Consider the following 25,830-nt stretch of genomic DNA (forward strand, 5'->3'; position numbering starts at 1 on the left):
AGGCCAATATCCTGGCCCCATCTGCTAGAGTCGGGTGAAATCTGGCCCAAAATTGCGTAGTGCGTGGGGCCTTTAGACTATAATAGTCTGCTGAGCCAGGAGTATGGCGAGCAAAGTGTTACACTATTGGGCGTCCATTTTTACACTGACACCAAAAAATTTGAACACTTGACACATGTCCAACTTTTGTCAAAATTTACCTATTGCATGGCAGCCTTCTTTATGTCAAAACAAATATTTGGTTACTGAATTCAGTGACAAAATTGGGCGCGAATATATTGTAAGGGGGGTATTCAATGTCAGGGGCACGGCTGTCGAGCTAGCTCGACAGCCGTGCCCCTGTCCCGTTCTTGCTTTGCTCGGTGGTTGGGATTCAATGTCCCAAGCGGCGAGAAGGGGGCGTGGCCGCGGACTGAGGCCAGAAATAGTCTAGCTCCGGCCGGGAGCTCAACTATTTCCGGCTTTTCTCAGCAGAACGAGCCCGACAGCTTCTGAAGTCAGGCTCATTCTGCCGGGAACCCATGTTCAATGCTGTCGGGGAAGACCGCATTGATTAGGGCCCGCAGCCATCTCCCCCGTCGGGAGATGGCTGCGGGAGCACGACAGACATTGAATACCCCCCTAAGTCTCAATAACTGTAGTTAGTTGATTTGGTATGTGAATATAAGCTGCAGCTTTTTATATGTGCTCAAGTGTCTGAGCATATGAATTGTGTTGTTTCCAGAGCCAGGAATCCTGGACCCGGATTCCCCACAAAATACACACTATACTCCCAGTAAGGGTTGGAAATGCTGCGCTATTTGATGAATGTTCCTTTAGGCCAGGCATTCCCAACCACGGTCCTCAAGGCACACCAACAGTGCAGGTTTTAGTGATATCCAGGCTTCAGAACAGATGGTTTAATCAGAATCCCTCAGATACTAATTAAGTCACCTGTGCTCAAGCCTGGATATCTACAAAACCTGCACTGTTGGTGTGCCTTGAGGACCGTGGTTGGGAATGCCTGCTTTAGGCCATGGGTCTTCAACCTGTGGCCCTCCAGATGTTGTGAAACTACATGTTCCAACATGCATTGCCATATTTTTTCCTATAAGAGCATGCCAAAAACCCTCAGGGCATGCTGGGGTATGTAGTTCCACATCATCTGGAGGGCCACAGGTTGAAGACCTGTGCTTTAGGCTAAGTACACCATGGGTGGGCACACATGAACAGTAGCAAGATAGCCCAGTGGTAGCTAACTCCAGTCCTCGAGAGCTACCAACAGTTCATGTTTTCCAGACAACCTAGCTGCTGCACAGGTGCACTCATTACTGACTCGCACATTATAAATGATCCACAGGTGGAGCTAATTACTTAACTTGTGATTCTGTGAGGAGATCTGGAAAACCTTAACTGTAGCTCTCGAGGACTGGAGTTGGCTACCCAAGACTTAGCCTAAAGGAACAGTCATCAAATAGCGCAGCATTTCTAACCTTTTTGATGTGTCAACCTTTTGCCTGTCGACCAATAATGGACAACCTATTTACAGTAGACTTAATAATCCACATCTGCCCTTGTTTTGTGGTCCAGGTACAATTAAAATTTATGGTCCATGTAACATGAAAAACCATTGCTGGTGGCCATTAATCAGAACATGTGGACAAAAAAAAAAAAAAAAAATTCTGTCTCCCAACAGCTAACTGACCCTTATCCGACCCATGACCAAATCATTACCTCACACAGATCATGTTTTCATGTCACTCGGCAGGAGCATGGTGTATCACCAGGAGACCTGGGAAACATAAACTGTGTGTGGTCCTTAGGACCCCTGCACTGGACTATTGCTCAATGAGCAAAATCCTCACCAATTCCTGCTGTACTTTTAGGCAAATAACATAGTTCATACACACTGACCCATACCTCCCAACTTTTCATGTTAAGAAATAGGGACACTCGCGCGGCGAAGCCGCGCGAGCGTCCGAAAAGGGGGCGTGGCGTATGCAAATGAGGGCGTGGCTTATGCTAATTAGCCGCGACCTCATTTTCATACGAGAATAGACGCTGTGCGCATGCGCACAGCGTCTATTCTACTACATTGGGGGTCTCCCAACTGCCACCCCCCCGCAGCGGGACAATGCCTGCCGCGGGTGGGACGTCGGGACAGGACCCGAAAATCGGGACTGTCCCGACGGAATCGTGACAGTTGGGAGGTATGCTGACCCAAAGTGATCAGTGACGTCCCCTGCACCCCACGTCTACATGCAGTTGTCAATGGGGAGCTCCTCAACAATGAAGAGGAGCTCCACATCATTAACATACACATTAGATATATCGTTAATGATATCTGTATGGCACGAGGAGAGTGGCATGGAGGGAAAAGTGTAGGTAAGATGTCCGTTGGTCATGTGACATGGTATACTTCTTGTGTATAAAATCTTTTCCTCTATTTAATTCCAGAAGGTTTATGATACTCCAATACTGTTTGAAATGCCGCCAACATAGATATTAAAGAGCCCTGGCCCAAGTACAGATCCCTGTGGTACACTACTGGTAACAGTTCCCTCCACAGAATGCACTGCATTTACTACAACAGTCTGCTTCCTATCCTGCAACCAGTGTCTTATCCATCCCACTGTATAGTCACATGATCTCCCCTCGCTTAACATTAACTACCAGTGAGACATATTAAACTAAACTTTATTGACCAAAATAATTAAGGAAAAACACTTTACAAAACAGTGCAGGCTCATAAAGGTAACAGACTGGATCACAGTGTTATTAATGTACAGGAGAACAGTAGTATGTGATATGACATAAGGATAGAAACAGTGCTGTAGACAGGTCATTGGGTGACACCCAAAAGCAGCCCCATCCCTTAATGCACAGGTAAGCGTCACAAGTGGGAGGAGCATGCACCGTCACAAAACATGACTACAGACACATGAATCACAGTAGCAGAGGGTTCCTCTTCTAAGCATTGAATAACTTGGCAGTGACTAAGAAGGCAGAAGGGAGGTTTTACAGATCCCTCCAAATAACCCATAGATAGGTGGTTGGGTAATTACACCCATAACTATGGTTTACTAACATATCCCTGTTTTACCTAATAAATAGTGCATTGCTGAAATGGAACACACAAACATATACTTCTTGGTAAGTGGTCAGGAAAGGCTGCGTAACAGCGATTTGGGATATCTGAGTCCCATTGCATAGTGACTATTGCTGGTTTCCATTTTATGTTCAGCTTTAAATATTTTTTTCCTGATGTATTACAACATTGACTGTTATTTCTATGTCTTGGAAATGATGACATGGAATTTACCTAATGCAAAAACAAAGAAACACATAGTATTTGAGATGCATGGAAGATATTCGATCTAAATTTGCATTACTCATTTATTTCTTACACAACATACAAGGACATTGGCATAGTCACTCACAAAAGGTGGCAAAAGTTCTAATCACTTCCCATTAGGTCTACTGTAAGGCTGTCACCAGAGCTTACAGTTCTGTGCATTAATATAGAGAGTCTGCAGGATGCTAGTAGGACTTTTCAAGGGAGAAAGGCTATTGGTTACCTCAAATTACATTTAAAAGTTATTGGCCACTAATGTACTGAGGTGTCCTGGCTTCAGATTGCAAGCATCATGTGACAATGCTACCGGTGTTACTTTGTGACCGTGGAATGCTGAGGGTAAGTTTTCCAAAATCTGGAATATTTAGCAATTTCACGTTTCGGTACTTGTTTCCTAGCACGGCCACACCGATTGTAATCGGGGGCATCGTAGGTAAAAAATCTCATCGGTCGCATCGCATGCGTGCTAAAAAAATCGCATGCGATGGTCCCGACGCGATGCCCCCGATTTCCCATAGGGAACAATGTTAAATGCCTCAATTTACCCAAATGAACAGGGAACAATGTTAAATGGTCCAGAAACCCCCCAAAACACCCCAGAACAGTGAAATGGCCCCCCAAAATTAGTTAACGCCACCCCACGATCAACGTGAACCCGAAGCGTGGCAAGCGCAGCGAGCCCGCGAGGGGCGGCGGTACGCATCCTCCGACCTTTTCATACCCCCACTATCCACGTCGGCGTGGAGTTGAGAATAGAATAGTGTGGCGAGCGGACGCAGATACCTTCACAGCTATACGCATCCCCTCGCGGGCTTCACAGGTGTCTGTGGCGACGCGGACACCTGTGAAGCCCGCGAGGGGACGCTTTTACCTGTGAAGGTATCCGCGTCCGCTCGCCACACTATTCTATTCTCAACTCCACGCCGACGTGGATAGTGGGGGTATGAAAAGGTGGGAGGACGCGTAACGCAGGCGCTCGCCACGCTTCGGGTTCACGTTGATCGTGGGGTGGCGTTAACTAATTTTGGGGGGCCATTTCACTGTTCTGGGGTGTTTTTGGGGGTTTCTGGACCATTTAACATTGTTCCCTGTTGATTTGGGTAAATTGAGCCATTTAACATTGTTCCCTATGGGAAATCGGGGCCATCGCGTCGGGACCATTTAATGCTTATTTAGCCGCATGCGACGCGACCGACGCGATTTTTTAACTTTTCAATGGGAAATCGGGTCCATCGCGTCGGGGGCCATCGCATACCACTATTAAGGGCACAAGATCAATGCGATTGTGGCCATGCTAGGAAACAAGTACCCACGTTTCTATTTAAAGCCCTCCTATTCATGTGCTAGCAAAATAATTCAGCTTTTTGTTTTATTATGTTACCCTATTATGTATTCTTAGAAATAATGTGGAACAGTGAATTAAGAGTTTGATTCTGAGTCACACATAATGGGTCAGATTCTGAGTGGGAACAGGAAAATGAACTCCCGCCAAAGTCTACATAAATATCCTATGTGAAAATATGTATAAAACAAAGAGAGCTGCTGAAATCCAGATGGGGATCTAATGCCCCATACATCTGGGGGATAGGAATCTTGGACTGCACGCCCTAATTAAATCTGCAATATATTGGGGGCAATCCACTATTCTAGAGATGATGGTCATAATAAATCCGTGATAAATGGGCTCCTACTCAAAAAGTGATCACAATCGACAGATCACATTTCTAAACATGTTTAAAAATTTAAATATAATCAGGGTTTTCTTTTTGGTATTTGGTGTGAGCAGATGCCTTTGCACATGGTGCTTTGTAATAGAAAAATACACAACAAGGCTACACACAAGCGCTCAAGAGGTGACCATATAAATAGGAAAACAGTTGGTGACACTTCACACAACAAAAATTCAAATAATACTGTCCCTTTTATTGGAATGATGATCCACAGAGGATTTTCTCAATAGATCCTGTAACTTTAATAAAGTGCACTTACAATAGAAAAATGTAAAACCGCATAATATACATATCCCGTAGCACGTCCAAAACCATCCTGGGAAGGAGAAGGTCACATTTTCTATCCCAGGACAATTTGGACGCGAGAGCAGTTTGCCATGGGATATGTATATTACGCTGTTTTACATTTATCTATTGTAAGTGCAATTTATTAAATTCATTCTTTTTATCTTGAATGATCTGCGCTATTTTGTGTTTTGTGGTCTCCCTTATCTGATGAGACGTATACTTTGTTTGCAGTTCCATGTGTTACAGAATCTTGTATGTAGCCTAATGGATTTTTCTCCTATGTTTTGTGAATGCTAATTGGATGCCATTCTATTTCATTGCTACTATTAGCTTTTATCACATTGCTACTATTAGCTGCAATCCCCAATGTCACCAGCTTCTAGTGTATTTGTAGGGATTCTGTAGGTTTTCCCTGTGTTACTACAGGTTTTTTTTCTATGTGTGAAACATTCATATTGCCCAGGAGTATTCAATATGTGGCCCTCCAGCTGCTGTGGAACTACACATCTTAGCATGCTGTCAGGTACTTTAAGAGAGGAGGGGGCCCGTGTGCAGGCTCCAATTGGGCCCCCTCCTCTCCGGCAGTGCATTACAGTCTGGCATTGAGCTAGAGTCTACTGCACATGAGCAGGTCTCCGGGAACATGGTGCCTGCGCCACGTTCCTGAGGACGCCTCTATTGTGCATCTGCAAATGACAGGAAAATGGACAATTTTGCTAGTGATTTTTGATGCTGCACTGCAGGTGCCAGACTGCCAGAGAGATGAGTATAATTAAGTGGGTGCAGGGAGTGTAGGCCCCCTGGACCCAGGGGCCCATATGTACTGCAAGCCTTGCACCCATTATAGATACATCAGTGTGTGCTGTGCTCTAGTTTTGCTGTTAGGGCATGCAGTGATGCGTAGTTGCACAGCATGCAGTGATGCGTAGTTGCACAGCAGCTGGAGGCCCACAAGATGAATATCCCAGATGTAGGCGCATTGGATTCTGATTGGTTGCTATGGGCAACATCATCACTTTTCATTTTTGGAAGCTTTAGTAAATATACCCCAATATAGCCCAAAGTGGGGGAAATTTACTAAGATGGAGTTCTATTAAAGATGGGGTGTTGCTATGGGCAACCTATCAGATACTATTATCTTCCAGAAGGTGTTAAATAAATAGAATCTGATTGGTTGCCATGGGAAACATCCTATCCTCAATAGAACTCCCCTCTTAATAAATTTACCCCAGTGTGAGAATTTGTGCATTCTATGTAAGCTGAGGGTGTTACAGAAACAAACCATAACAAATAGGACAATTGTATTATAGACTCCAGGGGGATATGAACTACTGTGAATGAGTAGTCATTCTCCATACAGTGCTGTGCAGTATGTTGGTGCCATATAGTAGTTACCAATACTGACCGACAGCCTACATCACACAATCACTACCTGTGCTGTGCACTGACAACCGGTTTATCTAGTATAAGTCTGATACTGTTACTTACATGTCGGCATTATCGGTACCTCTGCAGAAACTGTACAGTTGATTCCCAAATTCGAAAGAGCACCTTTGATGAGTCCACAGGTGTAAGCCAGAAACTGACAGTGGGAGACACAATAAGGGGATGATAAATGATCATCTTTAGAATACTGAATATGGTCACTTTCTAATATTATGGTGACTACATATAAACCCGACACCTACTACATTGAGATGGGTGCCGGATGATGTCCCGACTGTCAGGATTCCAAAGTCAGACTCATTTCTGTCGGAATGCTGACTGTAGGCGCACTATACCCCACCCCACCGAGATATGCAGCAATACAGACGCCACAGTACAAATAATCATGATCCATATGTATTTACAAAACGGCGGCCACATTCAAAAATATCATTTTGTTTGGCGATCCATTTGCTTGACAATTATTTGTATTCTTGCTTAGGTATGGTTACATATCTCCATCTAGCTGGCATCTGAACTGTATAATTGTCTGGTTTACATGTACTCACCATACAGTTGCAATTCTTTTTTTTTTTTATAGGCCATTTTGCATTTGTATGACAATCGTAGTTCCATTGTTTGGTAGATTCCCCGTTGTAAATATATACCTACAGCATGTGCTGCTAGTGTATGCTTATTGTACAGTATATGCCTTAGTATTTGCTTAGGTGTGAATAGAAGTTACATTGTATGTTTTCTAGATGTCTACCAGACCCATACATTTAATACCCCTTTTACACCCAAATCCCAGATCCAACACGGCATTTGGAACATGAATCCAAGCCAGGTCGGATCTAGGATTTGCACTGTATACACTGCGGTGTCTACCTGCAGTGTAAACAAGGGCGGTGCTTGGAGAGGACATAATCGCTGATCGTTGCACTGGGGGCAAGCCCAGCACCAAGGTGGACGGATGCCGCACACAGGCATCCATTCACCTCCTCCCTGCCTCCGCTGCTGTCTGCACAGTGCAGCAGACAGCAGGAGGAGGCTATGTGCGCCCCCCTCCCAACTTCCATACTGACCGCAGGACGCTGTGGTCCAGAGGTTGGGCTTCCCCCATTGCTGTAAACGGGAGCCGGGTCCAATGACCCGGCATACCCGTTTACACTGCCCTCTACCAAGGTCCTGCCCGTGTTCTACCCTGGTCAGGACCTGTGTGGAATTCTTGTGTAAAGGGACACGGGTTAACCCCTTTTACACCGCCGCTGACCCGGGTCCACGAGGGAAGGTTTTTTGGCGGTGTAAAAGGGGTATAAGATATGTTTATTTTACATGTGTTCCTTATATATATATATGCAAACCTGAATATTTTGATATGCTAAGTTGTATAATTGGCAGCAACTCTTTGTGGACTTTGAGGATTTGACTCGGGTATCGAATTTAATTGCATTCACCGGTGATTTGGAGTTGTATGCCACAAATATTTTTCTTATTCATTTATATTATTATTATCATCCTTTATTTATATGGCACCACAAGGTATCTGCAGCGCCCAATTACAGAGTACATAAATGTATGAGCAAAACAGTGACTTACATTTTAATACAATAGAGGACAACAATAGTGGTTACAGGTACATAACCACAGCTGCATCAGAAGGGGACACTGGAATAGGTATCAGTGTGGCAGAAAACTACAGGATTTGGTGCCATCAAAGATGGTTTAAGTAAGCAAAGGAAAAGCACATTTCTTTCCTGCAGGAATGCTATTAGTGGATTCAGCAAATACTTTGTATTTAGGTGTAATATTTCATATGTGCTGTTAAGATATTTTACCGTTTGGTTACATTGCAGTTTATTAATTTATATATAGTGGTGTTATATTTTGTATCCTATGTTTCTATAGCAACCATGTAACTCCCAGTTCCACAGTGGATTGAACGGAAATGAACACTGTTGTAGGATGCAACCCACGGGGTGCATGCCGAGACCAACTTGTGTATTTAAGGCGAATTTCTTGTTTGATGTTGTTTTTTTTTTTTAATAGGATACATACTAACTAGGCAATCATGGCTGGCTCATTCAAGCCTGAATTTTAACTGGTTTAAATCAGCCACAGAACCTGTGTACATCGTATGTGTTCCAGTTTATTGGGATATTATAGTAATCCACAATATACACATGCATAAATTGCTGACATCATGTACCTTTGGTGCTTCCTCTATATATTGTTTGCTGCAGGACATCTGGGTCAGAAGCAGAAACCGGTTGTCTTGTAAGACATACGTACCCTGCACAAAGGAAAACCGATATCTGTAAGATTCTCACAACTCTTATACAATGAAAGGGTCTATCACACACTGCTCTATCAAGGACGACAATTATTCAGCAGAACCCTGTCACATTGCAAATGCCGGGTCAGACCCGGGATTTGGTCACGAGTCCTTCCCGGGAGCGACCCGGCAATAAGCCAGGTCCCTGATGTCAGAAAGAGGGCAGAGCATCATCATTGGGCGAGGGAGGAGGCAGTGCTTAAAGCCGATGCTGCCTCCTCCCTATAGTGTGAATGGGACCTGCGTCACTCGTTTACACTGCCCAGCAAGGACTCAGGTTTTTTCAAATGGCCCTTACACGCAGCACAGAGATCCGGGTTATTTGTGCGGTCTGAAAGGTGTATTTTACAGGAGGTAACACATAAAATGTGTCCACAACATGTATAAAGTACATACGGTATATTTTTAATTGTAAAACGCTGCATTGCAGTATTCAAAGGGAAAAAAATAAGTATATGGGGGTTCTGCATAGTAAAAATAGAGTAGAAAGATTATTGTTTAAATGAATTAATACTATGACATGATAAGAAACCAGCTGCTGGCATAAATATCCAGGATTCAATACACACCAGTTACAGTTATAGCACAATGGGGTTTGTTTACTAAGATGACAGTTCTACTGAACATGGGATGTTGCTATGGGCAACCAATCAGATTCTACTTGTTATTTAGTACCGTCTAGAATATAATAGAATCTATAGTATACAATGGGAGGAAGAATGCAATAAACCCAGAAGGAATCTCCTGTAATGGGACTGCAGCTCTTTTATACCTGGTGGTTTGTTCTCAGATTGTCAATCTGCTTCTTGAAAATGACTGTCCAGAAATCCTTACAAATAATCTTTATAACGTCCAGGTCATCCTTGAATGAAGGACTGTCCTTTGTAAGTCTAGGGAGGAGTAAGAAGAACATATTATACCATTGTCACAATGGGCCCAATTCAGACCTGATTGATGGGCTGCGTGTTTTCGAAGCCAGCGATCAGTTAAATGCCGACCAGCACCCGTGCACATGATGGGGGAAACCATTTGCAATCACCATTGAATCGTTTTCCTCTCTGAACGCAACACTGAGTGAGCCAGGTCTTACTTGGCGCTGCATGGGCAGAAGGAGGCTGATGATGACGTAAGCGGCCCTCCCTCCCAACGGCCAGAGAACGCCTGCGTTTTTGCAGGGTGTTTGACACCCCCAATTGGCCTCAGGGTGTCAAACACCCTGCAAGCAGCTAGCCGCCTTCATTTGGACGGCTTGCACATCTATGGTCATTGGCTAATCGACTGTGCTGCAAATTCACAGCTGTGCAATTGGGTCTGAATCGGGCTCAATGTGGCAATTCTGATTTCATCGTCCCCCCCTCACATTTGCATGGGGGAGCGATCTTTAGCACCTGAGCATGTGCAGACAGGCACTGCAAACTGCTTGTTCGCACCTAGCAGTGCGTGGGGTGGCGGCGAGGGGTCACGCCCATGGAAACGCCCAGCGTTTTATCGGCCTTCCCATGTAAATGCGCCCGTGACGCAGGAGCGGGCAGCGGATGCGAGAGGTATCTGAGGTCTGCGAACACTTGCAAAATCATTTGATGGTTGGCAGCCATGTAATGATTTTGTCCCTGCCTTCGGCGTGCGGCATTTAATGTACGCGGAAAGCTGCGAAATTTGCAGCTTTGCGTGTGGACCAGAATGCTTGCAGTTAGTTTAGAAAGGTGCACGGGATAAACACGTTTGTCAACTTTTAACCTGTTACTAAAACTATCTAATCCTTCCCAAATCTGTTTCCCACCACACCCATGTAATCATATGGAGAATATGGCAAATCCAGGTGCTCACACTACAATACACATGTACTGTAAAGGTGCCCATACACGGTCCAATGCGGCAGGTAGGGTGACCAACTCATCCCTTTAATCCGGGACACATATTAATTACACAGGTTCTGTGGCTGGCTTTCACCTGGTTTTAAACTGCCACACCTCAAGACTCCATTTCACCTGGTTTTAAACTGCCACAGAACCTGTGTAATTAATATGTGTCCCGGATTAAAGGGATGAGTTGGTAACCCTAGCGGCGGGTTAATTTTGTACTTTGAGATGCGCGCTCCTGTGGCATCTCATCGTACAGTACAAAAAGTATGTGCTGCACATACTTTTTGTACATGCTTTTCATCGCATTGCATACACAACGCATGCACAAGGCATGCGATGCGTGCTATATAAGTACAAAACGGATCCGATAAACGGACTGTGTGTGGGCACCTGAAGAGACGGATCATTAGATCTGCATTATGCCTCCGATAGAACAGGTCCTAGACTGTGCGGGAATCACATACGCATACCCCCAAACATGACCCTCTCCAGGAGGGACACATTGCTCTATTCCTGGACTTCCCTCTTAATGTAAGATTACCATCACCTGGGTTGAAGCACCTTTTTTTTTTATCAATTAACCTACTAAATACAGGTGATGGTAATCATACATTAAGACAAAAGTCCAGGAGCAGAGCATTGTGTCCCTCCTGGGATGGGTCATGTTGAGAGGTATGCATATTTTTATTTATTTACAGTTTCTTATATAGTGCATACATATTCCGCAGCTCTTTACAGAGTATAGTTGAACATTCACATCAGTCCCTGCCACAGTGGAGCTTACAATCTATATTCCCTACCACATGTACACAAGTTAATTTTTGTTGGAAGCCAATTGACCTACCAGTATATTTTTGGATTGTGGGAGGAAACCAGAGTAAACCCGCGCAAACACAGGGAGAATATACAAACTCCGCACAGTTAGGGCCATGGTGGGTATTGAACCCACCTCAGCGCTGTGAGGCAGTAATGCTAATAATTACACCATCCGTGATGCCCCATGTCTGGTCCATTATGCAAATCATCATGGGAGAGAATGCAGAGTGCCAGACACAATCCCGACAGTCATTTACCCAACGTCGGGATCCCAACTGTCAAAACTCCGATAGACGGGTGCCTAGGGTTACCAACTCATCCCTTTAATTCGGGACTCATATTAATTACACAGGTTCTGTGGCAGTTTAAAACCAGATGAAATGGAGTCTTGAAGTGTGGCAGTTTAAAACCAGGTGAAAGCCAGCCACAGAACCTGTGTAATTAATATGTGTCCCGAATTAAAGGGATGAGTTGGTAACCTACGGGTGCCCACGACCCCCATAGAGGGAGAATATAATATTCTAGCCCCCACCCCCTCCCGCAAGGGGCTTTGTTGCGCTCACCATGCTGTCTGAGTCCGGGCAGTGGGGATCCCGACGACGGGCTAATGACTGTCGGGATCCTATACTACACCCAGAATGCAGCAGTTACCATATTTACCTTTCAATAAGTCCTTGTCCCACCCGGAAACCCATACCCTCTAAGATTCGGATGTGCTTCCCTTGACCCTGTAAAAAACACATTTGCAAGGTAAGCCAATACAGATCTGCATTGAAAACACACTTTTTTTCTTTATAAGTAAGTAAGCAATACAACAAGCCAGCAACATTTATGACAAGTATTATATAATTCATATAGAAAAAAAGAAAAGAAGGAACGACTCTCTCTTTTTTGGGGGCACTCTTTGGCTGTGATTACATGTGGTAATTGATTTTAAACATCTATAGGGATGTTTAATATATCTGACATATGCTAAAATTGGGATGTCAAAATACAAGCTTGGGGATGATACAGAATGTTTTACCCGCTCCTTTGTTGGAGCCCTTGTGTGGGGACAGGGTCCTTGATGGGATTGTTTAGCAGTGAGGGTGCTAGTTACACATGGAGAGGTGGGATGGATTGTTCCATCCCTGGGTATGGTGTGTTAGTTTTAAAAATTAACTTTTATTTGTTCTCCGTAAAATAAGTACTAGACAAACGTTTTCAGGCGTTCACACACAAAACGTATAAACATATATTAAATCACACTTATAAATCTGTGCCCCATGGGCACTGGGTCCTCTAGACAAACGTTTTCAGGCGTTCACACACCCCCTTTTTTGCCCTTCCCTATTTTTCCCTTCCCTCAAACCCCTCACATTGCGGGAATATTAAAAATAGAGTCTCGCAAGAAAATTGTTGGTGTAGAATTCATGCACATGTAAAATTGTGACACCTGTTCAGCAACCATTTGAAAACGTTTCTTGAGGATTAGCTCAAAAATTATTTTCTGGTAAACCTGCCTGCCTGGCTGTATATCTATCAGATTAACGGAAAAGTAATGTATAAATACAAATGCTGATATAGAAACTGTATTGGAAGCACCGCAAACCATCGATTTCCTTTTCTTCCTCACATTGGTCGGGCAAACTTGTGCACGACATTGTGGAAGACACCTGATTTATGAAATAATATATCATCTTTCTCAGGGAATATCTATGTAAGGCTATTTTTAAGCCTGTATAATAGTATTCTCTTGCTCAGAATATAAATACCAGTATTTACTGGCACAATCTCTGCAAGGGATTTGAAGCTAACGACATACATTGTATCATCAGGTTTGAAGTGTGAAACTCGCTTGTTACAAAGTAGCACATAACCTAGGTCTAACCTCAGGAACACCAGGAGGTTGATAATTCACCATTAAGCATTCAGACTTTCAAACAAACCACAGATTGTAAAACCTAGTATAAGGAAGCCACTAACCCAGCGGTTCCCAAACTGTGTGCCGTGGCTCCCTGGGGTGCCTCGGCACACTTGCTGGGGTGCCCTGGGTTGGTGGTCCCGGACCAACTCAAATTATTTATGGTCAATTATTTATGAACAAAACCAGTGCTGGTGGCTGCTAATCATAAAATGTGTGTACACTCAGAAGCAAATCCTGCCCTTTACCACATAACTGAACCAAACGATCACATAGAAACACAATCTAATTATTTTAATATATTTTCTACATTTTTGGGGGGCCTAGGGGTGCCATAAAAAAAATTCTGATACTCTAGGGTGCCTTGATTCAAAAAAGATTGGGAACCCCTGCACTAACCGGACACACAATTGTATACGTTTGGACCTAAATACCGAATTCGGTCCAAATTTGTCTTCTGATGCTTTAAACAGATAGTAAGACCTAGCATTAGGAAGCTACCTACCTAGGGTGACCAACTCATCCCTTTAATCCGGGACACATTAATTACACAGGTTCTGTGGCTGGCTTTCACCTGGTTTTAAACTGCCACACCTCAAGACTCCATTTCACCTGGTTTTAAACTGCCACAGAACCTGTGTAATTAATGTGTCCCGGATTAAAGGGATGAGTTGGTCACCCCGGCCTACCTGACACATAATTGTATACGTTTTGGACCGAAAGTACACAATACGGTCCAAACTTGCCCTCTGATATTTGTAGTGTCAAAAAGACAACTGAGCAGCAGCAGATCATTTGCAACTGTTAAAGGGCAGGCCTAAGAGGCCCGGCTCTCTAAACCTGCATATACAAATCCCTGCGGAGGCTATACAAGAGGACCCAGTGCCCGTGGGGCAGAGATTTATAAGTGTGATTTAATATATGTTTGTACGTTTGTGTGTGAACGCCTGAAAACGTTTGTCTAGTACTTATTTTACGGAGAACAAATAAAAGTTAATTTTTAAAATTAACAATCCATCCCACCTTTCCATATGTAACTAGGGGATGCAGTTAAAATCCCGGCGGTCGGGATCCCGGCGTTCAGAATCCCGACACATTCTCCCTCCTGGGGTGTCCACGACACCCCTGGAGGGAGAATAAATTAGTGTGCCGAGCGTAGCGAGGCACCGGGCCCGCTGCGTGGCGAGCGCAGCGAGCCCGCAAGGGGGGGCGATCCACGTCCCCCCCTTGTCGGCATTTCGGCTGTCGGGATTCCGGCGTCGGGATTCTGAACGCCGGGATTCAATACTTAATCCGTAACTAGCACCCTCACTTCTAACCTAATCCCAATTAAGGACACTGTCCCCACACAAGGGCTCCAACAAAGGAGCGGGTAAAACATTCTGTATCATCCTCAAGCTTGTATTTTGACATCCCACTGTTAGCATATCTCAGATATATTAAACATCCCTATAGATGTTTAAAATCGATTACCACATGTAATCACAGCCAAAGAGTGCCCCCCCAAAAAAGGAGAGAGAGTCGTTCCTTCTTTTCTTTCTACATACATTTACTCTCTAGGGTGCACCTCCACGTTATTGATTCTGTGAAGATCCACTGGTCTTCCATACCTTTAAGTTATTGTGGACCAACGGATTCAATCATTCAATTCGAAAACCATTGTTATAACCTGTCCACTGATCCATCCTCCCCTTCCCTTTTTCCTCTCAAGTAAAAATAATTCATATAGTGTAAGGGAGGCAGATATAAAGGATGAATAGCTCTTCTATTTTAAATCTATACAATAATATGCTATGGAAAGCCTGTGGCTCTCAAGCTGTTGAGAAACTACAAGTCCCATCATGCCCTGCTGCATTTTTGCTATTATGGAATGTTAAGAAAGAGACAGGGCATGCTGAGATGTGTAGTTTCATAAGAGTTGGAGAGCCCCAGGTTGCCCAGGCCTAGGCTGTGCAGTGGGGCAGCAGGATGGTACAGACCAAGCAGGTTAAACAGAATACATAACAGCAGTCTGGGGTGTATGATGGTGCCAAAAGCTGGAAATAATAATAGTGTAATACTGCCCCAGGACACCAGTGTCCTCCATACCTCTGCATTATCTGCCTTACCTCTTCCTCCTGCCCAGCACTCTTGTGTGCATGAGAGATCATCTCCATATGTAACAGGGCAAATAGGGTCTCATCGGCCATGGTTGGGCAGAGGCTCCTGCTGCTGTGTGAGTGTCACAAGTTACTGCAGCCTTAGATGTGTGTTATATATAGTTCTCTGTCATCATCTCATCCTGCTCCCTGGGCTGTGTAATCACAGTATAGGGGGGCTTCTGCAGCATATGGCAGTGTGCAGTGTGGTAGTTCTCTATCACGGCAGCAGCAGGCACTGGCAGCGGCAGCATATACAGTATATAATAGGAGATGATAAAGGCAACTCTGTAGCCACTTCTTACTTCCTGGTAATTGCTAGATCAACAAAGGATGATGGTGTCACGACCATGTGACCAGCTGTCATCATCAGGGGGAGGGGTACAATCAGTGTTTCTTTCAGTTTCTTTCACTGACTGCAACAAATGACTCCAGCTTATTTTGTGTTGCTGGCTTCTGTATAATTAATAAACAAGGAATTTTTACCCAACAGACCATACTATGCAATGCCTTTTTTGTCCTTTCTCTTGAAATCTATATTATTCAATTGACAGTGATTGAATGGAGACAGTAGCAGAGTTATGCCTGATGGAGTAATCAATAGGATTGAATTGTAACAGCAGGAATTCCAGCACTAAGATAATTTTTTAACAGATGGTGTAATGCAGGCATTCCCACCACGGTCCTCAAGGCACACCAACAGTGCAGGTTTTGTAGATATCTAGGCTTAAGCACAGGTGACTTAATTAGTACATGAGTGATTCTGATTAAACCAACTGTGCTGAAGCCTGGATATCACTAAAACCTGCACTGTTGGTGTGCCTTGAGGACCGTGGTTGGGAATGCCTGGTGTAATGGTTAGCACAGCGCTGAGGTCATGGGTTCCATTCCCACCATGGCCCTAACTCTGGGTTGCCTACTTGACCCTCTCCTTCAGGGCCAGATGCACTAAGCTTCAAAAGTGATAAAATGGAGAGTGACAAACCACAAGTCAATCAGCTCCTATCTGCCATGTCACAGACTTTGAAAAATGAGAGATAGGAGCTGATTGGTGGTTTATCACTCTCCATTTTATCACTTTTCAAGGCTTAGTACATCTCGTCCTCAGGGAAGAAAATGCTCTGCTCCTGGGCTTCCCTGGTAATGTATGATTGCCATCACCTGTGGTAAAACACCTTTCTTATCAATTCCCTAGCTCACCACAGGTGATGACAATCACACATTACCAGGGAAGTCCAGGAACAGAGCATTCTCTCCCTGAAGGAGAGGGTCAGGTAGGCAACCCTGCCCTAACTGTGTGGAGTTTGTATATTCTCCGTGGTTCTGTAGGTTTCCTCCGGGCCTCCCTCAATCCAAAAATGGTATGGTCATTGGCTCCCAATAGAATTAACCCTAGAAGGAATGTATGTGCGTGTGAATGTGGTAGGGAATATATAATATTGTAGAATATATAGATTGTAAGCTCCACTGGGGCAGGGACTGATGTGAATGTTCAAATATTCTCTGTGAAGCGCTGTGGAATATGTGTGCGCGCTATATAAATAACTGTTAATAAATATATAATATACAAATGTGGCCTTATACATCTTTGATGCAGTCACACTAAGCAGCTCCTTTTGACAAAGCTGCTTGTAATGAAATTTGCTCCCCCAATCCAAAAAAGTTTCATGGCCGATGTTGAATACTTTTGCCATCGATTGGGGAGAACCAGTTGGTTTCCCTCCATCGATGGAACAGCAGAACAATGTTTTGTTTCTTTTTTTTTTCAAAGTGCCGGGACACAGAGCATAGCTCCGCCCCCAACACCCGCAAAGCACCTCCCCCATGTTTTGATTGGAGCACAGGCCAATCAATCAAATACAATGGATGACCATCGATATGTAAAAATATCGATGGTCATCCATTGCATAGTTTAGCACTATCGATGGCAAGTTGCAGGATTGCCATTGATGGCAACCATCGATGACAATGGCAATGATGGCCACCCCTAGTCTGAATCAGCGTGCAAGCAGTGCATGCCACACAGTGCACTCACCTACAGAGCTTGTTACTGCTATTCCCTGCAGCCTGCATGCTCAGCCAATCACTGAGCCGTAGGCTACTATATCAAACACAATAGGACAGCTGAACCGTCGCTCTGCTGTCCTCTACTTCTACATGGTTCCGGTGGCTGTCAATCTCTGCAGGGAACCAGAGCAGAGCACTCAGCGCAGCGCAATGACACTGTCTGTCCCTGACAGGCGCTGGTGCCCACCACAGAGCCGCTGGCGCTGCTCCTCCAAGCAGCGGTGGGGGCTGCCACGCGATGGCTACGCCACTGAAAGAAAGTTGATACCTTGCTGAGATTTATAGCTATATGCAGGTGCACTATGCAATCATTACCGATAATATGATTTTTCCACTTGCTCGCAGGCAAGTCAAGAATCACTCTGCGCTGTGAAGGCCGTTGGGAGAAGGAGACCGCTGATGATATCATCACCTCCCAATGGCATAATCTCCCAAAAAAATGCTGCATTTCCACCCCCAAAACGCCCACAGGGTGTCAATCACCCTTCGAGCAGCAACTGAAGGCTAGCCTTCGCTTGCTGCTTTCTGTCAGATGGCACGTGCATGCGCACTCAGTGGCGGATTCAGGGGGGGGGGCACCCGGGTACGTGCCCCCTGTCATTTATTTTGTAGCTGAGGACCAGGGCTTTCCAACGAGCCCAGCCCCGTGTCTCTAGCCCCCCGGGAACCGGAGATATCGCCTGGCAAACCTGTAACGTTTTTTCCCCATAGGATAATATGGGACCCGTCAATTCCGACCCCCACCCAGTTCCGACGGCTGCCAGTTCCCACCCTCGGATCAAAGAAGCTTGTGGTTGATTTAATTCAATTCCAAATGGCTGGGCCTTCAATATGATACCAGGCTGGTCCAAATCGGTCAATCGGTTCCAGAGATATTGCGTATAAACCGATTTTTTTATTTTTGAAATGTAATTTCATGGCTGTTCATGTTCTTTGAGGGCAGATTACTCTGGAACCAAACGTTCCAGTTTAAAAAGGGGCCAACCTGGGAATACATTTTCTGGTGTGAAAGGGGTATTATTTTAAATAGCCAGGACCTGCAGTGCTCTGAATACAGCCAGGCTCTGCCACTGTCAGTGGCTATCACTTCTGCTGTCCCCCATTTACCACGAGCATGTATTCCCCCTTGGCAATGAGCATGTAATCCCACATGGCAACAAGCATGGAACCTCTGGCAATGAGCATGGAACCCTTGGCAATGAGCATGTAGTGAAGCAGCACTTATGTAGCATAATTATTAATAGGCATTATGGTGTTTGGCATAACACATAATGGACATAATGGCGTGTAATTTAACGTGTAATGGACATTATGGTGTAAATGTTTAATGCAAGCCTTTGGTGGACAATGTCCCTGTGAAGTGTATTGTGAATTTTGGCTTAATCCGTGTGGCATTATGTGAAATCTGGCTCAATCCATGTGGCATTATGGTAATTTTGGCTCAATCCGTGTGGCATTATGTGAATTTTGGTTCAATCCGTGTGGCATTATGTGAATTTTGGCTCAATCCATGTGGCATTTTATGCATTTGGCTCAATCCGTGTGGCATTATGTGAATTTTGACACAATCCATTTGGCATTATGTGAATTTTGGCTCAATCCGTGTGTGTTATTATGTAAATTTTGGCTCAATCCATGTGGCATTATGTGAATTTTGACACAATCCATGTGGCATTATTTGAATTTTGGCTCAATCCATGTGGCATTATGTCAATTTTGGTTCATTCCATTTGGCATCATGTGTAAGGGGCAAGTATAATGGGGTCTAGTATTTTGTTGCATAATGTGTAGAAGTTGTATATGGTGTTGACACGCCCCCTGTTGAGTGGCCACACACCCTTTTCCGGAGCTCGCCTTTGGCGCGCGCACAACTACATCCTTCACTTTTGTCGCCATGCTGGGCCTGCGTACTTTAAATGCCAGGGCCTATTTTTAATTCCATTCCCACACTCTCCTGCCGCTCTCTTAGCATGTACACTGGCACCACTAACACCGCCCCTCCCCCATCCAAACCCTTTTTTATCATGGTGCCCCCCCTGTCATTTTATCCTGGATCCGCCCCTGTGCGCACTGCATACGATGCGCATGTGCGGTAATTCTATAATCGCTTGGCCTTTAAATTCACATCCTAACGAGCGAGTGTGAATCAGGCCCATTGGCCAATACAGTCTGCACCCTACAGAGCATAGTACTGGAAAGACAACTGTATGAAATGCCTGTCCCCAAAAATTGGCTTTAGTCCCACCATACAGCCATGGAAAAGTTATTGTGAAAAAAGCCAAGTTTAGAAATAGTATAGTGTGAACTAATAATGTCTATGCACTGTTTATTTATAAATATATATATATTATAAATTTGGCTACATCTGTCGCTCAATGTGTGAGTGTGTCTATAACGCTGGGTGGAGCCTCTGACTCCACCCACACACACTCACATAGTGACAGAGAACCAGCCCACAGTGCCAGACACCCTCTTCCTCCCCATGCTGCCAGGCAAAGACACTGCTACTCCACAGCCACCAGGTCAGCGGCAGGTCTGCCTGCACACACCCCCCCCCCCCTGCCATGACCCTCCCGCGATTCGTGGGCCCCCCGCGGCTCCCACCCCCTGCGATTTGCGCCCCCCCCCCAATGTGTGAGTGTGTCTATAACGCTGGGTGGAGCCTCTGACTCCGCCCACACACACTCACATAGTGACAGAGAACCAGCCCACAGTGCCAGACACCCTCTGCCTCCTCATGCTGCCAGGCAAGGACACTACTACTCCACAGCCACCAGGTGAGCAGCAGGTCTGCCTGCACCCCCCCCTATGCCATCACCCTCCCGCAATTTGTGGGCCCCCCGCGGCTCCCACCCCCCCCCGCGATTTGCGCCCCCAACCCCCAATGTGTGAGTGTGACTATAACGCTGGGTGGAGCCTCTGACACACCTCCGCGACCCCCCTCCCGCGATTTGTGTGACCCCGCCCCCCCTGTGATTCACAGCACCCCCGCAACCCCCTCCCGCGATTCGCAACCCCCCCCGCAATTCACGCCACATCCCCCAGCCCCCCCCCCGCAATTTGCCCCCCCGCGCCACTCCCACGATTCGCGGCACCCCCGTGACCCCCTCCCGCAATTCGCGCCCCCCGCGTCCCCCCTCCCGCGCCCCCCGCGATAACCGGCACCCCCGCACCCCCCTCCCGCAATTTGCGGACCCCCACCCCCTCGCGCTGTACGCGGACCACCCGCACCACCCTTTCCCGTGATTCGCGGACCCCCCGAGCCCCCTCCAGTGATTCACCCACCTCCCTCCCGCCCCCACATTTCACATACCCCCGTGAGAATGGGGGATCCTGTACCGCCACAAGCAGGTGCTGCCCCAAGGTAGGAAATGCGGCCCTGGCTGCCATGATGCAGGTACCCCCACAGCCAGAAGTGTACCCACGGTCCTCTGTACCAGCGCCACAACTTTTAGCAATGTCTTGCCCACATACCACTATTATACAGCCTCCTGCTCTCATGCAACCCCTTACTCCCTCCCAGTGGGAGAAGATGCTCACCCACTGCCGGGAGCTGCATACTGTCCCTCACCCTCCTCCAGTTCTAGGGATACCCATCAACCATCAATGATTTCAAATCATCGATGGTTTATGGCCGATGTTGAATACTTTTGCCATCGATGTGGGAGGACCAGATGGTTTTCCTACATAGATGGCAAAGGAGAACCGATCAAGTTTCAATTTTTTTTATGGTGCCGGGACACGAAGCATAGCTCCGCCCCCCACACCCGACAATCCCGCCACCGAGTTCTGATTGTCCCACGGCCTATTCAGTCAGAAATAATGGATGACCATCGATGGATAACCATCGATTGTTGTAGCTAATGAATATTTTACTACTATCGATGGCAGGGTGCAAAATCGCCATCAATGCCAACCATCGATGGCGTCTGCACCAATGCCCATCCCTACTCTGCAACAGGTAAAAACCTTTACTGCCCCTCATGCCCACACACCTCTATCACTGCCCTGCCTCCTATTCTCCTGCCCCATAACTTCCGCCAGTGGGGACCCGCTCACCCTGTGTTGCCCACATTCCCCTATCATGCCTTACCACCCAGCCTCCTGCTGTCATGCACCCTAACTCCCACCCAGTAGCAGGGCTGGCAACAGAAATCTTGGGGCCCGGTACACTGATATATCTAGGGGGCCCAATACCCCGCCCCCTTGAGCAGAACATGGTTAGTACACTGCATATTAAACGCGTTTTTAATTGTTACAAAATAAATAGAATTTATATTCACTAATACCGGAGGGGGGTTCTAGTCAAGTACCCAGGAATCTAGGCAGGTGCTTTTTAAACCATACAGGAAAAAAGGTGGTAGACTGCGCTCATTGATGACAGACTGAGGAATTAAAAATATAATTTTTAATTATACAAATAGCATGCTATAATAAACATATAAAAATACAAGGTGCACAATGGAAAGTACAAGGTACACAATATAAAAGAGGAAGGGGGAGGGAAAGGATGTTTGAAAATAGCTGCGTCCACTGTTAGAGTGATATCACCTTATTTTGAGTCCACAGTCCTGTGGATAACCGTTGAAATGAGGAGCAGATGGATGTATCAAAGCCTGGCCACAGCGGTGCTCAAATGTGGTTTTCTTCCGATTGCAGTAGGGGGTAGCGATCCTCCCAACTTGGATAAGAAATATTGTTTGAGTGTCCGCTGTAGGACCCTGGGTGGGTATTAGATAGGCGGCTTGCCTTCAAGAGGTGAGTGCCTCACTCCAGGTCAGTAGGGCCGGTGATGGTGAGCAAGTAAAAATCTCCAAACGGTTCTCAGTGGAAATAGGTGGCAGTGGAGGGCAGCGTTTTGTGGTGGGCAGTTAGGAGCCTGGGCCAACGCGTTTCACTGCACAGAGCAGCTTTTTCAAGGAGTCCTTGAAAGTCCCCACCTATTTCCACTGAGAACCGTTTGGAGATTTTTACTTGCTCACCATCACCGGCCCTACCGACCTGGAGTGAGGCACTCACCTCTTGAAGGCAAGCCGCCTATCTAATACCCACCAAGGGTCCTACAGCGGACACTCAAACAATATTTCTTATCCAAGTTGGGAGGATCGCTACCCCCTACTGCAATCGGAAGAAAACCACATTTGAGCACCGCTGTGGCCAGGCTTTGATACATCCATCTGCTCCTCATTTCAACGGTTATCCACAGGACTGTGGACTCAAAATAAGGTGATATCACTCTAACAGTGGACGCAGCTATTTTCAAACATCCTTTCCCTCCCCCTTCCTCTTTTATATTGTGTACCTTGTACTTTCCATTGTGCACCTTGTATTTTTATATGTTTATTATAGCATGCTATTTGTATAATTAAAAATTATATTTTTAATTCCTCAGTCTGTCATCAATGAGCGCAGTCTACCACCTTTTTTTCTGTATATTTTCCATAGGGATTTACACCCCCTTTTTTTGACAGCCGCTAGCGGAAGCCACTCATACAGGCGCCCCTACAGTTACCTCGGTAACTGACCCTCCATTTTTTTCTGCTTTTTAAACCATTGCTAGGCACTGCACTGACACAGCCATGCTTACTGCCCCTGAGCCCCACAGAACCTTGGGGCCCCTAACAAGCTTGGGGCCCGGTACATGTGTCCCCCTTGACCCCCCCTGTCGCCTGCCCTGCCCAGTAGGAGGAGACACTGACTCAGGGGCACCGTCCTGTACTCCTGTGCTGCCACGCTGGACCCTCACCCACTGGCAGAAGCTGCACAGTGTCCCCCACCCTCCTCTTTAGTCCCCCGTATGACCACACACCCCTATCACTACCCAGCTTCCTGTTCTCCTGAACTGTAACTTCCACCACTGGGGAGTCGCTGATGCTGTGTTGCCCACATACCCCTATTATGCCTCATAGCCCAGCACCCTAACTCCCACCCAGTAGGAAGAGACACTGGGCGGTATTCAATGAGCTGAATCGTTGGTCACAGCGATTCAGTTTTTTCATTCGCCAGCCAATCGCCGGTTTTTTGCTGCCAATCGCCATGCATGGGGATTCGTGGGGAGTCGCCGAGTCACCCTATTCAACGTGGCTGAGAATCGCCGGCCCTAACGGCGATTCTCAGCCAACCCTGCGTTTCCCTAAACAGCTTCATTAATGTCGTCAGTGTTTAAAAAATTGCAGTGAAATGCAAGAAAAATGCAAATTACCCTGAATAAACGCTTCCAATACAGCAGACGGCAAAATCTGGGTAATCTGCACAAAGGCCAAACGAAGGAGTGAGGTGGGGAGGAGAATCATGGGTAAGTGAGGTGCACCATGGGTAAGAACAGTGCTTTGTGGGAGAAAAAAAAAATACCTCAAAAAATTAAATATATATTTGTATAGCACTTCTACGACCATCACATCACACAAGGGCAGCAAATAATAATACATTACACTTGCACAGTTAAATAGAACACTTAAAACCAATTATTTGACATGTTCCTATAAAAGTTCACCAGAAAAAGATGACGAGGGACACTCGGTGAGGAACGGCGATATGTAACAAGAAAAAGGAATCGCCAACTTCTCATTGAATACACTTTTGGCGATTCCCCTCGACTACCGTCGATTCCCCATGCAAAATCCTATAGACTAAAAACGGCGATTTGTAGAGAATAACATTTGGCGATTGGTGCTTCATTCACCGGTCCTTATCGGCGATTATAGGTCATTGAATAGGGTGATTCGCATTAGGAGCTCCAAAAATCACCGTCAGACACGAAAAAAACACAGAATCGCCATAAAACTTGGCGATTCTGGCTCATTGAATACCGCCCTCAGGGCCACCATCCTGTACTCCTGTGCTGCCACGCTGGACCTTCACCCACTGGCAGAAGCTGCACAGTGTCCCCCACCCTTCTCTTTAGTCCCCCTTATGCCCACACACCCCTATCACTACTCAGCTTCCTGTTTTCCTGTGTCGTGATCTCTGCCAGTGGAGAGCCGCTGACCCAAAAACACCCTACTATACTATTGCACACACACACACCTAAACAACACGCACACCCCCCCCCCCCCCCTCACCCACAAATGTCACTGTACCATCCACACTATCAATGTACATCTTACTCTGTAACCGCTTTTTAATTAAACAAAACAATACACACCCCCTTCCAAATCATATGCTCTCTATTTAACACAGGGGTGTCAAACTCAAATTCATCGGGGGCCGCATCAGCAGTTTGGTCACCCTCAAAGGGCCGGTTGTATCTGTAGGACTATGTGTCCACTCTTTATTATCATAAATTATTGTCACTGCATTCAATTATTACTGTTTTTTTTTGTAATAATGTAAGTAATAACTAGCTCTGAAAGTCAGAATAATGACAAGTAGATATTCAAGCAGGTGACCTGGGCCTCTGGGTTCGCAGGACTCTCGCTAGAGTTCTAGACTGGTGGTGACAGTGGGACAGATAATGATAATGACCCTGGACACAGGCAGCTGCACTGCAGATTTGTGGGCTCAGGGTGCTGCTGTGTGCTGCTGGCCTGGCTCTCTGCCTGCCCGGCCACGGACTCTGGACTGGACAGACTGGTCTGGACAACAAGAGACAACACAACTGTGCCCACCCTACTGCCGAACTTACAGTAAATATACTGAACCAACTGATTCCACTGCTAAGCAGCGCGTCACCACAGGCAGGAGGCAGCTTACCGCCGGGCAGGCGTCCAAGTCCAACAGGCAGCCGCAGCAGCATGCACGTCACGGTGTCACTGGCACTGCTGTCAGGCAGGCGTGTGTCACACATGGCAGTGCCGTAGCCGCTGCCCGCAGGAGGAGCCGGGCACGTCACACAGTGACACTAACAAGTCTGTGTCCACTGTCCTGCCTCCCTCCTCCTCCCAGCGAGCGCCGCGGCGGAGTGACTGTGTCACCCGGCTTCCTCAAGTTGTT

At 46.1% G+C, this 25,830-nt stretch overlaps 1 protein-coding gene across 1 annotated transcript; it reads right to left on the reverse strand.

Annotated features, from left to right (window-relative positions):
- Nucleotides 1-2,660: 2,660 nt before the first annotated feature.
- On the reverse strand, nucleotides 2,661-16,182 carry LOC146035875 (trafficking protein particle complex subunit 6B-like). Its single transcript, XM_083159566.1, has 6 exons — nucleotides 15,802-16,182; nucleotides 12,451-12,518; nucleotides 9,885-10,002; nucleotides 8,987-9,070; nucleotides 6,841-6,934; nucleotides 2,661-3,301 (listed from the first exon to the last, which is right to left on the reverse strand). Exons 1-6 carry the CDS (start codon nucleotides 15,880-15,882, stop codon nucleotides 3,270-3,272), a joined length of 477 nt encoding a protein of 158 aa, XP_083015692.1. The 5' UTR covers nucleotides 15,883-16,182; the 3' UTR covers nucleotides 2,661-3,269.
- Between the last annotated feature and the right edge of the window lie 9,648 nt (nucleotides 16,183-25,830).

This window comes from Crinia signifera, chromosome 9 (assembly GCF_055691185.1).
Source record: "Crinia signifera chromosome 9, ASM5569118v1, whole genome shotgun sequence".
In the NCBI taxonomy this organism is placed as follows: Eukaryota; Metazoa; Chordata; class Amphibia; order Anura; family Myobatrachidae; genus Crinia; species Crinia signifera.